The sequence below is a fragment of the Macadamia integrifolia genome, unplaced genomic scaffold (assembly GCF_013358625.1).
Source record: "Macadamia integrifolia cultivar HAES 741 unplaced genomic scaffold, SCU_Mint_v3 scaffold2973, whole genome shotgun sequence".
In the NCBI taxonomy this organism is placed as follows: Eukaryota; Viridiplantae; Streptophyta; class Magnoliopsida; order Proteales; family Proteaceae; genus Macadamia; species Macadamia integrifolia.
In genome coordinates, this window is record NW_024869101.1 from 11226 (window position 1) to 27360 (window position 16135).

Consider the following 16135-nt stretch of genomic DNA (forward strand, 5'->3'; position numbering starts at 1 on the left):
TCTGCCCCAGGACATGGCATCATTTTTTCTCCTCATAATCACCTTAGGGTGAAAGCCTTCACCGATGTAGATTAGGCAGGTTCCCCTAATGACCGCAGATCCACTATTGGTTATTGCACTTTTGTTGGTGGTAACCTTGTTACATGGCGAAGCAAGAAGCAAGAAGCAAGAAGCAAGCTATGGTTGCCCGTTTAAGTGCTGAAGTAGAGTTCCGTGCTATAGCACATGGCATTTGTGAGCTCCTATGGCTTTATGGTCTTCTCACTGATTTAGTTGCTCCTGCAACCCTTCCTATGAAGCTCTTTTGCGACAGCAAATTTTCCATTAGCATTACTCACAATCCTATCCAACATGATCGAACCAAGCATCTGGAGATCGATCGACACTTCATCAAAGAGAAGCTGGATATGGGCCTTATCACTGTGCCTTTTGTTCCCAGTAATGAACAACTGGCTGATGTATTTACTAAAGGTCTTAATAGTAAGATGTTTCAACCTATTATCTGTAAGTTGGGCATATGTGATATCTATGCACCAACTTGACGGGGAGTGTTGTAATAATGGGTTCTATGGGTTTTAGGGAAAGTGTCAGTTACCAAACGAACCCTAAGGGGTTTAATGGTCTTTGTAATTCTCTAGAACCTTCTCTCCATTATTATAAATAAAGAGGACTAGTGTCATATGAGCACAAGTCATTAGCCCATTCAACAATTGTGTATGTATGCAGGATGGTTTGTGGCAATGCTTAATGGTCTATCAAGGTTCTTGACCTTCAATCCTTGGTAGCAATTGAAAACTCAATGATGATCACATGCCTTATGTAAGATCAAGTTGTCGGAGATGCTCCTCTCTAACAATGGATCAAGAGCTTTAAAGGATACATTCATCAAGGACTATATTCAAAGACATTTCTAGATTTAGTATTTTTCACGTATATTTGTATATATCTTGTAAAATCCTACATAAAGTGATTGTCACACCATAGACACTGACCTCGAGATTTAGCATGACCTAAATTGAGTCGTTTTGACTTTGAAAATGTTGGAATAATATTGGAGTCCAAGTTATAATCAAAATCAAAATTAGGATTAAATCTAGAAGGCATCTGATCGCTTCGAGGAGCAATCGGTCGCTTCACCAGCTCGCCGGCAGCAACCAGCGGCAAGCCTCCAAAGAGCAGACACATGTCGACTCTTGTACCAACAACAGCCAGAAGTCATCCGGTCGCTTGGGCGGCCCACCGGTGTCGATCCAGTTACTATTCAAATGGCTATATACATTAACGGTCACTGACATCCGGACGACCGACTGAGGAGACTGGTCGACCGGTTAGGCAATTTTTTGCCCATTAGACCTTGTATTGACAGGTTTTTTAGCCCCCTTGAAGTGTTATTTAAGAACTTTGTTGGGGCCTTTTGGCAAGACACTTAGTGCTTGAAATTGAACGTCTTTCAGTCTCCTTAGTGCCCATCTTGTGAGAATCACTACTTGTGCTATTCATTTGTATACTCACCTTCTAGAGATTTATCTTGGCTATAATATAGCAAAGTGTTAGGTAGTCTCCTTGATTCTCTCCATCATCTCTTATCTTCTGCTTCTCGTCTTATTGACTTCTGTTATCTAGTTTTACAGAATCAGTTTCTGCACTTCTTCCTCCAACGGATCAGGTCGGTTTGGGATTTAACTAATCTCTAATTTTATTTCAGTTCTGTCCAGTGTCATCATTCTGCATATATAAGCATACCAACTGGGTTGATTCTGCCTCTGTTTAGTTTTTCTCTTTATCTGACTAATTACTTATTTCCTCCATCAATTTCTATATAACTACCATCATTTAAACCTCCTTTAACGGCCAGGGATTCTGTTTTGCAGTCATATGACCAAAACCATTGCCGCTGCACCATCTTAAAACTGAAAATCACTTTTCTCTCTACAGAACCCTTCGTCGACCTCTACATTTATTTTCCTTCACATCAACCTATCCGCATTTATTTCTGCATTTCTTCCATCTTCTTCTTTATATCAAATTCTGAAAATACAATGTCCTTCTTTCTTTAATCATTTGTATAAAGGAGAAAGCTAAGTAGTAAAATACCAATCAGTCATGGGAGGAGCCTGTGGACAAAGATATTCCAACAGCAAAAATATTTTTTCGATACAGTATCATTCAAAGGTCAGTGATGTTTATCAGGTCAAGAGGTTTCTTTTTACAATGATAAGAGGTCCAGGAATCTCAGCTTCAAAGTTTTATTTCAATCAATTAGCAGAATTTCCATGCTTTGTAAACCCTAGTATAGCTTGCTGGTCTTCAACAGTGCACACAGTAAGTGAAGTTGTTCTTTGGGGTTCTCCCCATTACATAAAATTTATAATTATCATAAAAAAATTTAGGCAATAATAACGTTTGACTAATAGTAACACAGTAAGTATAATACACAGCTTCGAATGATTAGTTTTTATTAATAACCATAACTTGTAAAAGAAAATATTTAAAAAGCATCAATACAGGATCTGCTCCAGATTTTTTTTTTCCAACGATTAATATTTGATAGTCATGCCTCTTACTGGTATCACTACAAATATAATGGCAAATTTTATCAAACCCAAAGATGTTCAACCAATTGGAAATTTATTTCCACTACCTTTCTCCCTTTGGGTTCTTTTTTGTCGTCTTGGCAAGCAGGAAGAGAATTTCTGGCACCTGTGCGAATCAGGCAGGTCATTAAAATGTAGGTAAAAATTCAGAATATGGAATCTGCAGGAAAATTTTGGGTAGAAAGCATCTTTTCAAGGACATCAATTTCAAATAAAAATAAAACACCCAATATTATAATCGCAAATTGTTAGAATGCAAACCTACAACCAAATTACCAGACAATGGATACAGAAATCAAGTCATAGAAGGTGAACATTTTCCAAGAAAAGGAATTAACAGACCAGCTACAGGCCCTTTTCCATTTCCAATTCCTGTTCTTTTTTCTTTACTTTTCTTTCTTTTTTTTCCTTTCTTCTTCTTCTTTTTTTTTTTTTTTTTTTTTTTTTTTTTTTGAGGGTGGGTGTTAGAAGCAAATGACTAATGAGAACAAGTTTGCATCCTCAAAGCATGCAACAGGCAAGCAACCTTGACTAACCCAAAACATTTATATTCCAAAACGAGAGGTGTTGGCCAGAATGCACTACACTTACAATCGTCTCCAATTGATGCAGTATCCAGTACAGTCAAAATCATGGGTTTGTTTTAGAGTTATCTTAGCTTTGGTTTTTACGTTTGATTGTTAGTATTATTGACTGGAAGCAGATCTGTGTTTTCCAGCAAGATATTTGAAAGTTATGTTAAGAGTCCTAGATGGATTAGAACTTAGAAGTTCCCATTAACTGGCCGACAGCTATATTTAGTTATTTTGTCTCTGTTTTCAATTTCAATATAGGATTTGGTCCAGGTTAATCCAAGCCAGTTCATGAGTTTGTTCAGTCCAAAACCATAAATGTACATACAGGCATACAGCCACCGCATGATATGAGGAATCAAGAACTTCAGTTTGTCTTCAAGTTACTGTAAATTCAGTACTTCTTCTGAGTAAATTCTCAGGTTCAACTTTGTTACAACAGCCTATCCCAAAAGCTCAAGCTGTTAAGGAATAGAGCAATGTGTATAAACACAACAATGCCCCCCCACGTGCAGAGGGCCACACATAGACACAGCTCAGCATGTGAGACCATCACGTAGTGCATAGTCGTCAAGGCGTCACCTAATCGACATATGTGTGTGTCAATTCAATTGTCACGTCTTTAGTTATTTCTTCATTGAGGAGGATCCATATTACTATTATTCCAAGGAAAAGAAAATGGCAACTAATATATCTGCATCACAATGACCCCAAAATTAATAAATAACAGCACAGGAAGGTACAACATACCTCTCCAACAGCAAAATGCACCAGGAGGAGTATCAAACTCCACACCAAGAGGAGGACCATCTTTTCTGAATACTTTCTGCAGAATGTAATCTGGAGGAAGCATGTCTTGAAGGGGGTAAACCTTTTTGTTTAGCTTTGTATTCCTGCTTTGAACCATAAAGTTCTTCAGCTGCAGGGGTTGGGTCCTTCCATCTCCATGCCCAACACATTGACTGGTATAACATGACCTATGGTGCTTCTTCTTGGATTGGTCTAACTTTACCAGCCGCAATTGATTGGGTTTTGAAAATGAAGATGTTTCCACTCTTTGAGCCAACGAATCTGACTTGAATATCTTTTTTCCACATCCACTTAGTCTGCTACAATCAGTTCTGCTTATTAAACATTTCTTACTCAATAAACATACTCTATTTTCCCTTCTCTCCCTTCTCCTCTTTTGAGCAAACCAGCCACGTACTTGCTTATATGTCAACTTCAGAGTCACGGCATAGTTCTCCATAGCTTTTTGTGTAGGACAATGGTCCTCTGCATTTAGTATTAGAAAAAGGTAGACTCTACGTTACATAAAGAAAAATTGTAACAACCCCTAAACATCTCTTTGTTTTTATTTTCCTATTTCCATTTTCTCCCACGGAAAGGAATGGTTTTAATAGTGAGAGGAGAAGAGCTAGGGCGATGCCACCAACAAGCAAAACTCTAGGTAAAATTCACATCAAAACCAAACAAATAAACAGACATGCGAAGTATTATTGCAAAATTGTCAGGGGGATCTATAAACTGACAATAATTCCGCTTTCTTCTACATGTTTGGATAAGACCTGAATAGAGTTTCTCCAGAGCCTCGAGTTGGTGCGCAGTCTTCCTCTTTGTGCCATGGTCTTGCGTCATTATTAGAACCTCATCATCTCCCATAAAGGTGTGATAACAAAATCAAGCTGTCAATATCCAAAAATTGTGAAATCAGTACTCAAAACCCAAAAGAAAACCCATTTTAACATTGTAAATCAATCGACAAACTCAGTCCAAAAAATTCTGCTCCACAATGAGAAACCATCAACTGTATAAAACGAACCACGTCCACAAAAAATAACACAGATATAAACAGTCGGGAGATTATTCACATAAGCAAAAAAGTGCACCTACACAAATCAGGGCCAAAGGAGTCACCTCCTAAGTAATATGCACATCATCTTCCTTCTACAACCCAAAACGGAAATGTTTCAAGCATAAGGCTTATTATGGCTTGCATTCGGATTTCGGAAGAATTAATTCTACCGAGTCCCAGAACATTAGAGCTTGTTTATAACTGCGACTTGGGTTAGCTCCACCCGTTGGTATGACCATGCGACTTCGGTACAGCTACGAATGTATGGGGAAGGTGGCGCTCTACTCTGCGGCCTGCAGTAGGGTTTTGGGTTTTTGTGAATTTTATCATTTTGAAGTTTGAACCGATATTTTGCCACTCGCGGTGAAGATGGGTTCTCTTCACCCATATCCGTTAATTTCGTCGGATCAGAATCTTCATATATGGAGCCAATAGAACAAAATTACGTGTGTTTATATATTGCTGAATGGTGAGGAGTGTTTTACGAGCTGCACTCTCTCATAGCAAACACTTCTCCATATATATGATATAATATATGTACTATGTAGTGTACATAATTGGTTCTTTTTTAATTGGATAAGCAGATGAAAGCATTGAGTTGGTTTCAATTCAAACTGAGAAACAGTTCCCCCATAATTGGTAAGGCTCGTCTCGGCAGAATACGAGCCAGATCTCTGGCAAATAGAGCTCATAGCAGCATCGCCATCAACGAAAAAGGGGAGAGAGATCGAAGATCAGACGAGCTAATAAATAAGGAGTTGATAGAGGATCCGTAATCGCACACAATAAGAAGATAAAACGTAAAATTTCCCGATAAAGGAAAGCTAGCATCAGTAGAATCAGTCACTGCCACTGCAAAAAGAACGACCAAAAAAAAACGAACCTGAAATGAAGAGGAAGGCCGAAAACGCGCCGAAACCAGGCTCTACAAAAAATCGAAATCCAACAAGAAATCCCGATATAATGATACAGAGGAAAGATCACCGGAGCTGCAAGCCCAACCAAAAGAGCAGATCGCCCCCGAAAACCCTAGGTGGCTTCGCCAGGTGGTGGGGTTGGGGGTCCCTCTGTCAGTTATACATTGTCGGAAGATAGGTGATGCTACGAGCTCATTAAATTAAAATTAAAATTAAAATTAAAAATCTGAAGGGCATGGATTGGCTGCCTGAGAGCCTATCCAGAATCCAGAGGCATGGATTGGTATTTTTTTTTTTTTTTTTAAATCACAAAATTACACACTTTTGAGTTTTTCTTCACAAAACTGTTCCCCTTTGATAAAATATCGAAAATCAAGTTTAGATTTACAAAACTACTCAAAACAGTGATTCTTTTTCATCTTCCATATTTTAAGTATTTTTGTGCACCAAAACATTGAGTGGGTGGCATTGTAAGCCTAAACCTAATATTAGGTATTTTTGTTACTGAAACTTTCGGTAGGTGGTTTTGTAAAACAAAACCCAAAGTGAGTAATCATGCAATTTTTTGTTTTTTTTTTTTCCTTTTTTTCTATGATAGCGGTTGATGCACGAAAGGTATTATGTTCTTGAGCAAATTTCACACCCCTCCCTTGAAGTTTCCATTTATTATACTCTTCTCCCTCACAAAGTTGAAAATTACTTCCATCCCTTGTAGTGTTAACACTGTTAGAGTTACACGTCTGATACGGCCAAATCGATCGCTCAGCAGGGTAAGGACACGCATCGCCCAACGGGACACGTGTCGCCCACTAGCCTCCTAGCAAGAATAAGGGGGCTCCTGATACGGCCAAATCGATCGCTCAGCAGGGTAAGGACATGCGTCTCCCATCGGGACACATGTCGCCCACCAGATAGGGATTGCAAGGACTCTACCATGTAACATGCATGAAGAGAATGTTCCCCACCAACCGAAGAGAGGACGTCTTCGAGTGGAATTCTAAGAGGGAAGAAGGTGGACCCGAGAAGGACTCTTCGAAGGAAAGGGAAAACCCTAAACCCTAAGAGCTATATAAGAGGGCCCGAGAGGAAGGAAGAAGGTAAGCATCAATACCCACACCATTACTCCTATACAAAAACTGTGCGGCCAATCCCTAACTTGAGCGTCGGAGGACTAACCCCGGACAAAGCTCCGGGCCTCTGCCATCTGTGCTTGTGTAGGTCAGCTCATACGGATTTTTGGCAGCAACAACATCAAATGACATTCTTACCCCCATCTCATTTTAAACTCAAGGTTCATTCTACAACAATCCATGAATCTGCTCTGCCAAGCTTTGTTTGGCCAAAGGGGAGACTACATGCTTGTCGATGGTAGACTCCAACACTGCCTCCGTCCCAGCTATTAAAGGGGAGACTCCATGCTTGTCGATGATGGACTCCAACACTGCCTCTGTCCTAGATGTTTGTTCTCTATCACTGCACTCCCTACTTCTGGTATCGCCCATCTTTAATTTACTTTGGAGAATGCAATCTTCATATCACATCACAATATAAAGAAAAGTAAGAATAAAGCCAATTCATTATAAATGAAAACCAATTAATAGACCAAGAAGAAGGAACGAACCAGGAGGGAGCCATGGGGGGAGAGAGTGAAGAGGATGGAAGTTAGGGGGGGAAGTTCTCATCCTTAAAAGTTGTATGTGAACCCCTCCAGTGCCCTGCCTTCTGCATCGTTATAAATCCCCACAGCTTTCTAGTGAGCCACGTAGTTCTCTGTTACCTTCTCTACATACATTTGGCTCGTTAATGGCTTTAACATCGCCACCTTTATGAATTTCTCGAATTCACCTACGCACATAAATTCAATTCTACTAATTTCTTTTGAGCTAGAGAGGGTCTTGTGATATGTAATTTGTATATGTGTTTAAGGGTATCTAATTCTAACAAATAACAGAGTAGAGAGGAGAGGGGTTTACAGACCTGAGACAATGTCAGAGAAGAAGTCGAGGGAGGAGGTGAGTTCATCGATGGTCTTGCCCTTCCACTCAGCGGCAAGTGAGGGAAGGGCTCCAACCCAAAATAGACGTCGATGGTGGTGAACTTTATGAACTATCCTTGTAGCTCCAATCCTCTCACACTTGCAATTGAAAAACCCATATCACACTAGCCATTTCTCATTTATTTCTTTAAAATAGAAGATCTTAGTTAGGGAAAGCAGAGTAGAGGGATTGGGAGGCAATTTCATTTTCTTTTGCTGAATCATTGCTCTATGCTCATTGTAAAACATAAAATATTATAATACCCTAAAACCCACCTGCACCACCTAGAAAGAGGGTTTTGGTTGAGCCTCGAGGCTTCATGTTTCCAGGAAAAGTCACTTCTTCCACCTACAATTTTGATACCTTTACTACGTTAGGAGCCATCCCCTCTCTCTTTCTCTCCAAAAACTAAGATTAGCAAGATACCTTTGATCATTGCTTGAACAAAAACACAAAGGAATAAAGATGAACTCAAGACTCGAAGCTGTTGTTAGGAGTGACCTTCGAGTTGCTTACAAGCTTAACCACCAGAGCGAGGGTCTCCCCTTTGTGGCTTGTGATCGTGGTCACAAAATGCATTCCAACTCCACAACTTCATCAGATGGAGATGCATCGATTTGCACGGAGTCAGAGGCAAGCACACTGATAACCGAAAGGGAGGAAGAGGGAGGCGCACTAAACTTCAAAACCTTCAAACCAAAATTGCCTTTACTTTGGTTCCTGCGAAAGAAGAAGATGAAACTTGGTTTTTTGACTGATGGCAAACATGTAATATAATGTTAAAGTAAGGGTATTTTGGGTTTTAAAATAAAATATTACATCCTGTGTCCTCACTTGATGGTGGGCAACTCATGGCCTGGGTACAATTGATAGAATCTATAACATCAAAGGGTGCATTATATACTTCTAAACTTTATAAAGGAGAAAAGTGTAATAAATGAAAACTCTGATAAGCCGGGGTTCAACAGGAGAAACGAAGAAGATGGGTTCTTTGATGGTAACCATCATCTATCTTCTTATCCTTCGGCTTATGAAGAAGATGAGTGCTTCACTTTCTCTAAGATTTTGGCTTATGTTGATTCCCTTAGTTGCTATATCCGCCACATCCTTGATGGAGGGGACGATCCCAACTTGATCAAACCTAGAGGTTAGAGTTCCCAACTTGTCTATTTGTTTTTACTTTCAGTTTTCCTTTATTCCAAATGTCTCTGTTTTAAGTAAATGCTTTCTTCTTTTGTGCTTGTGGTGGAATTTTGTAATTTAGTATGGGATGAATTAAGGAAATGTTATGGCAACTTGGATTCAAACACTTCAAACTGTTTGAATGAAGAAATATTGCAGCAACTCCAACTGAAAAAAGGAAAATAAGATTAGGCCCCCTTTGGTTTGAAGTGCGAAGAAAAAATTGAAGTAAAAGTTGTTTTTCTGATTAGCTCCTTTTGGTTCAAGTAAAAGATGTGATCTTTCCTAATTCCTCTTACAATAACAACCAATTGCTGCTGAGAATCTGTGGAAGGTTGAGCATCGATCCTACACAAGCATAGAAGGCAGAGGCCCAGAGGTGGCTCTGGGGTTAGTCCTCCGATGCCCAAGTTAGAGACCCGTGCAACAATGTTTCAGAGAGTAATGGCAAGTTAGTCAACTTAACTGGTTTTGTTCTTTGGGTTTCTTCTTATAAGGTTATCTCATGTAGAGTCCCACTAAGAGACGTCTTTCTCCTCTTTGATGAGTTGGGGCGATTTTGGAGGACTCCATCCTTCACGCTTTCCTACTTCTGTGGGGAATGTTCCCTCTTCGGGTATTTTCTCCCTTTCAGGTAGATAGAGTCCTAGTATGTCTCTACTACCTGAAGGAGATTCAAGTCTCCTTGCAATCTTGATATCCGAAGTTCACAGTTAGACGTGGTGTTCTAGCTATCCCTTTTAGTCAGGTGCCACATGTCCTTGCCTTACTGGGCTGCTAATTTGAGCATATCAGAAGCCCCCTTATTGCCTTTAAGAAGTCCTTCGAACCACAAGTATACGGATCAGTGTAGCTAACGGGTCGAACACAAGGAGAGCAACCACTTTATTTTAGCCTTTTTCTAGTAATGTGAAAGTGCACAGATTAATTGTGGTGATCCACTTCTAACTACCGCCCTAAACAAACGCATCTAAAAAGTCCTAACCAACACATCTAGAAAATTTGGAATTGTAATTGAAATTAAAAACCTAACCATTCGTCATCTAACCCTAACCATTTGTCATCTAGGAATTGAAATACTCAAAGAAAATAAAAAACAATAAAGTAAAAGAAAAGAAAATGGCTGAAATAAAATAAACAAAATAAAGGGGAATAAAGCTAGAGGAAGGCGCGCAAGTAAGTATCTCTAATAAGCCTGAGGGATACACCATAAATAATATGAGCTTCCCTAATTGACGATAGAGTACTCTTACAAGGGTTTTTCTACTTGTCTTTAGGGAAAGGGATGCAATATAAATAACGAAAAAAAATGATGGTTCCATGGCTAGAGAGGGGCAAAGCCAACACATAATCTAGCCAAGGAACTTGGGGGAAAGGGAAAATATCAAAGTAAAACTAAAATTTAAATTCTAAATTAAGAATGAATGGGTAGCGAGAAGAGGGAATGAGAGGAGGGTGACAAGACTTATGAAGAAGCCTACCTACCTAAACTTCAATACTTGAACTTGAAAACTTGGTCGATTTGAAATACTACTAGCCCTAAAAACTAGATCGAGAATGAACCAAATCTGAAATTGCTAGGCCTGAAGAAAACAAATCTTAAAGAAAAACTTACACTTGAATAGAGATGCTTCAAAGCTTGGGTCTTGTCTCCTAGATCTAAGCCTTGAACTAGTATATTAAAATTATTACAACTTAAATAACTTGAATTGCATGAACAATAAAAACTTGAATAGCATAAACAAAGACTTGCATTAATAAAAAATAAATAAAAAAACAGAAGTGCTTGCATAAAAAAAAAAAAGAAGAATAACTAAAGAGAGAGAGAGGGCTCAACTAAAAACCTAGAAGAAGAAAACTAAAAAAAGAGAACGCCCTAGGAGAGGAGAATGATTGTCCCCCCTTGGACGGTTTGTATTTATGGGGATAGGGGAGAGAGAGATATAAAATAGGAAAAGGGGGAGATTTTTATTTTTTGCCTTTTTTCTAATATTTTTTTTCCCTTTTCTATGTTGCCTCTTGGCCAAATTTGTGTGATGAGGTGGAGGGTAGGAATTAGGAGAAAAAAGAGAGAGAAAATAGGTGAGAAAAGGAAAGAAAAGGATTTGATTAGTGGGTTTCCTATTTGGTGTAGATTGGGAGAGATAGGGAGATAAAATAGGAAACTTTTATTCCCTTTTTTTTCACTTTTTTCTCTTTTCTTCAAACATGGGCAGCCTCCTCTCTTGAACGATTTTCTAATATTTGGACAATCCTCTAATTTATTTGGAATTTCCATCTATGTCCCTTGCCTTTAAGTGGAAATTATGAGAGAAAATCTTCACAAAATCTCCAACAAGAGAAAATTGACCAAGGTGACAGAAAGTGGTGCCCAAGGTGGGTCCTTCCTACTTTGTTGGCATCTGAAATATTCTCTTGTACCCTTGGGACAACTGCAGACGGGTTGGGCCTACATCTCGTGTCACACCTCGTTCACACAAAATCGGACCGGTGACCGGGTTAACTCCGGTTAACCCAAACCTGCCAAGATCATCTGATACAGTACCCAACCACAGCATACACACATCTAAGATAAACGTTCAAAAGTTCAGCGGAAGACTTAATTTACCTGTAAATACCCCAATATACTTGATACCCAAATTGTAGTATATAGATAAATACATGTAGGCCCGCAGGTATGATATTTACACAAAAAGAATAATAATTCACGTATCAAGTACACAAAAAGGGGTCATCAAGAAGAATCAAAAAGTAAAACCCAGCATGGTGTCAATGCTGCGGTCCCACAGCACAGCCCTTGCATGAGCAATTCGTACCGTGCTCATATTCCTTGGGGACCCACCAATCCTCTTCGGGGAATTCAACTGTGGGGCCCGACCCTTGATCTTCAGACTGGTGACCTGCAAAATCATCTAAAAGAGGTGCGCACACTAGCTCAGTAAGTGAAAAGAAGGACCACACAACAATCCAGAAAAACAATCACAACCATATGCACTATATGCTATGCAATTCGTTTTAAATCACATCCACCTAAATAACATTACTAATTCTTTGGTTTAGTGCTACTACAACCACAATGCGCGTATGCTCCGGGTACGAGCCGCGAGCTCCATCCCGCGATACGCCCATAGGGCTGTCGGAGAAGGCCCACCGTGAGTACTCGAAAAAGTAAAGCATGCCGACTACCGGCTCTCAACATAAAAGTAAATGACAGAAAGTAAAGGTGCTGACTCCAGCAATTTAAAAGTAGTACGATTGACCCTCTTGAATATACCACCGAGGTTGCCGACTGTCCTAATGACCAGCCGGGCATATGTCTAACCGCCATAGTGACCCGACAACTGTGACCACTGCTTCCCCCCGAATGGTAACCCAACACTTCAACCCCTGTTGGGAAGGGTCGTAGCACGGGAAACTGATAATCCTAAATCGCATGCTCCTATATGACATAGTACGATTGCATAGTGCCACCGCGTCCCATTCCACGGGCCACCAATGCACTTGTTTCCAAGCCGACTACGACATCTAGTCTAATAATGTATCATGCACAATGATTCCATCATTCATCACATAAGCACATCAATCATTTAGCATTGAGAAAGTAAAACACCACACGCATGTCATAATCATATGAGGATGACTAAGCTACACATAGTTTGCATGATGACATGGCTAATCTAGATACAATTGCATGATGCACAACAAGCCTTAAAATAAAGCCAAACGTCCTCTCCCCACTTACTTGTTGTGTACAATGACTCACGCCCGGTACGGGTGAGATTCGATGTGAGAACCGTAAACTTTGGTGAACCTATCATAAGTGAATGGGGTTAGCACTTCACCACTTTGGGTCAAAACTAACAAGATTTGATGACAAAATCATGTTTAGAATCACAAAAAAGGTCGCACGTCCGTTTTGGGTCCATTCGGACACAAAAATCACGTTGGAGGCCTCTCGAGTGGGTCGGACAGCCCACCAGGCAAGGCCCACTGGTTATCTCAGGTGGGCGGGTCGGCCCACCGATGGGGGCCAAAGGCCGGTCATGACTAGCGGGCAGCTCGACCCATAGGTCAGCCCACCGGTCATGACTGGTGGGTAGCTCGGCCCATCCATCGGCCCACTTATCGGCCCCGAGGGCCTACCCTCTCAGGCGGGTGCCCTCAGGTGGGTTGTGCGGCCCACCGTTCTCAGCTCACCTGAGAGGGCGAAAAAATACGTTTTTCGCTGAAACTTTCCCCCAACCTTTGGGGAATCAAATGGGGCTTTTTCAATCACATTTTTCACACATTCAAGGTCTTATAAGATGATTCTAACCTAGATCTAAGTTAGATTTAAGGATTGGGAAGCCATATAACCTTCTTTGCTCAAGAACTCTATCAAAACCCCAAAAATCACTTCCTTGCTCAAGAATCACCAATACTTCTCCAACCTTGCAAACACTTCTTCAAATCCTTCAAAATCAACACATAGACTATCTATTAAACCTTAGATTCATCATCTCAAGGGGGATTTACAAGGTCTCAAGGAACTCTTCCCAAATCAAGGGTTTTACTTGGGTTTGGTGAAAGTTTAAGAAACATAGCCTTTGCTCACCTCCAATCGTAGATCTCGTGTTGGGAATTACTGATGTCGGAATGGAAAGATCGAACCTTAACACCGCTTAAATCCCTTTCTTCTTCATCTTCCTTCCCCTTTCCTCTTCTCCGTTCTCGTTTTCCCTTCTTTTCTCTCTCCTCTTTATTCTTCTCACCAAACTCCTTTATGTAATAAATGAGAAAATGAAAAACATAATAATGCTATTTATACTTTCTAAAACAACTAGTAACCACATGGGTGGGTCACTCAGGTGGGCGGATGCACCCACCTGTGACCGCCCACCTGAGGGCCGAAAATGGGCCAACAAGTGGGTTTTTGATGGAATTCGACTCTCGGCATAAGGTATCTTATACGTATACGCTCTAGGATACGGCTACATACCAGTATTACATGGCCTTATGATATGTGCATGTGCACGGCTTGGGTACACCTGTCTCCTCTGGCACTGACTCGGACTTGTCTGGCCAACCTGTGTTCAAAGTCATCCTTGCTATCATGCTCCATAAGGAACCCACCTTAACCCTCTCTGGTTCGGGTCCTACATGGTTAAACCAGGTCAATCGTGTAATTAGACCGGATTTAAAAAGTAGGGTATCACATTTACCCCCCCTTTTTAAAAATTTCGTCATCGAAATTGGCGTACCTGGTTGTTCGAAAAGATGAGGGTACTTGGCTTGGATTTCATCCTCTTTCTCCCAAGATGCTTCTTCAAGTGAATGATTAGCCCATCGCACCTTTACGAAGGAAATGGAGCGGTTGCGAAGGGTTTTCACTTTTCGGTCCAAGATTTCAGTTGGCTGCTCTGTATATGTCATATCAGCTTTTAAATATTCAGGTTCCACGGATAATACATGTGATGGATCATGAATGTATCACTTCAGCATGGATACATGGAATACATTATGAACATTCCCGAGTGAAGGTGGCAGAGCAAGCATGTAGGCTACTGAGCCAACCCCAGTTAAAATTTCAAATGGGCCAATGTATCTCGAGCTCAACTTACCCTTTCGATAAAATCTTTGCAACCCTTTAGTAGGAGAAATTTTGAGAAACACCTTTTCTCCTGCCTGAAACTCAATGTCTTTCCTGCGATTGTCTGCATAGCTCTTTTGACGTGACTGAGCTGCCTTAATCCTTTTTCGAATAACATCGACCTTGTCACAAGTCATCTGTATCATTTTAGGTCCTAACATTCGGCGTTCGCCTACCTCATTCCAATACAAAGGAGTTCTACACTTCCTACCATATAATGCCTCATATAGAGCCATCCCAATTGTAGCTTGGTAACTATTGTTATAGGCAAACTCCATAAGGGGTATATATTCTTCCCAACTACCACACATTTCCATTGTACATACCCTGAGCATGTCTTCTAATATCTGTATGGTTCGCTCCGACTGACCATCAGTCTGTGGGTGGAAAGCAGTACTTCAATTCAATTGTGACCCCAAAGCATGGTGGAAGCTTTTCCAAAATCTGGAAGTGAACCTCGGGTCCCTATCTGACATAATGCTCACTGGCACTCCATGTAAGCGCACTATGTTATCCATATAAAGTTGTGCTAACTTGGCCATAGAGAACTTGGTCTTGATGGGAATGAAATGAGCAGTCTTAGTAAGCCGATCAACTATCACCCATATCACATCCATCCCCTTAGGTGTGCATGGTAGTCTGGTGACAAAGTCCATTGTAATCCTATCCCACTTCCAGTCTGGTACTGGGAGTGGCTGAAGAGTACCATCAGGTCGATGCCTCTCAGCCTTTACTTTTTGGCATGTAAGACACGTCGCCACATACAGGGCTATTGTGATTCTCATGCTAGACCACCAGTAATTTTGTTTAAGGTCTTTATACATCTTTGTACTTCATAGGTGGAGTGAGTACTTGGAGCTGTGTGCTTCTCGCACTATCTTGTCTTGTATATCCAAATCATCGGGCACACACAACCTACATCGAAACAATAATGCCCCATCACTGGCTAAAATGAAATCAGGGTCGTTCATTGCTTGATCTTGAATCTTAACTCTGATCTGTGGCAATTTGGGATCCAAAGGTTGTTTTATTATCACCTCTTGCCTAATAGACGGATGCACCTGTAGGGCCGCTAGGGATACAATCAACCATTTAAGGTTTTCTAGTTGATGTTCAAGCTCTAAGGTTGCTCCTTTGTATGAGAGGGTTTCATCCATTAGCGTCGCCTCTTGTACAAGTGGTGGGCTGACTACTAAGTATGAGAGTGACACAGTCTGTGCCTTCTAACTCAACGCATCTGCCACTACATTAGCCTTGCCAGGATGATACTGAATGTCGCAGTCATAATCCTTCATGAGCTCAAGCCATCTCCTCTGTCTCATGTTCAAATCTTTTTGGGTGAAAAAGTAC

The 16135-nt window shown here is 40.6% G+C and overlaps 1 protein-coding gene and 1 pseudogene across 4 annotated transcripts; both read right to left on the reverse strand.

Moving 5' to 3' along the window:
• Positions 1-1002: 1002 nt before the first annotated feature.
• LOC122067554 (homeobox-DDT domain protein RLT3-like) lies at positions 1003-6081 on the reverse strand. 4 transcript variants are annotated; one of them, XM_042631391.1, is made up of 4 exons: positions 5905-6081; positions 4735-4851; positions 3917-4441; positions 1003-2700 (listed from the first exon to the last, which is right to left on the reverse strand). In XM_042631391.1, exons 2-4 carry the CDS (start codon positions 4826-4828, stop codon positions 2597-2599), a joined length of 723 nt encoding a protein of 240 aa, XP_042487325.1. In that variant the 5' UTR covers positions 4829-4851; positions 5905-6081; the 3' UTR covers positions 1003-2596. The 4 variants fall into 4 exon arrangements, with proteins under 4 accessions (XP_042487325.1, XP_042487324.1, XP_042487323.1 ...); XM_042631390.1 differs by lacking the exon at positions 5905-6081 and adding an exon at positions 5056-5348; XM_042631389.1 differs by lacking the exon at positions 5905-6081 and adding an exon at positions 5084-5347 and having other exon boundaries at positions 1004-2700.
• Positions 6082-7236: 1155 nt separating this feature from the next.
• LOC122067555 lies at positions 7237-8322 on the reverse strand (annotated as a pseudogene).
• Between the last annotated feature and the right edge of the window lie 7813 nt (positions 8323-16135).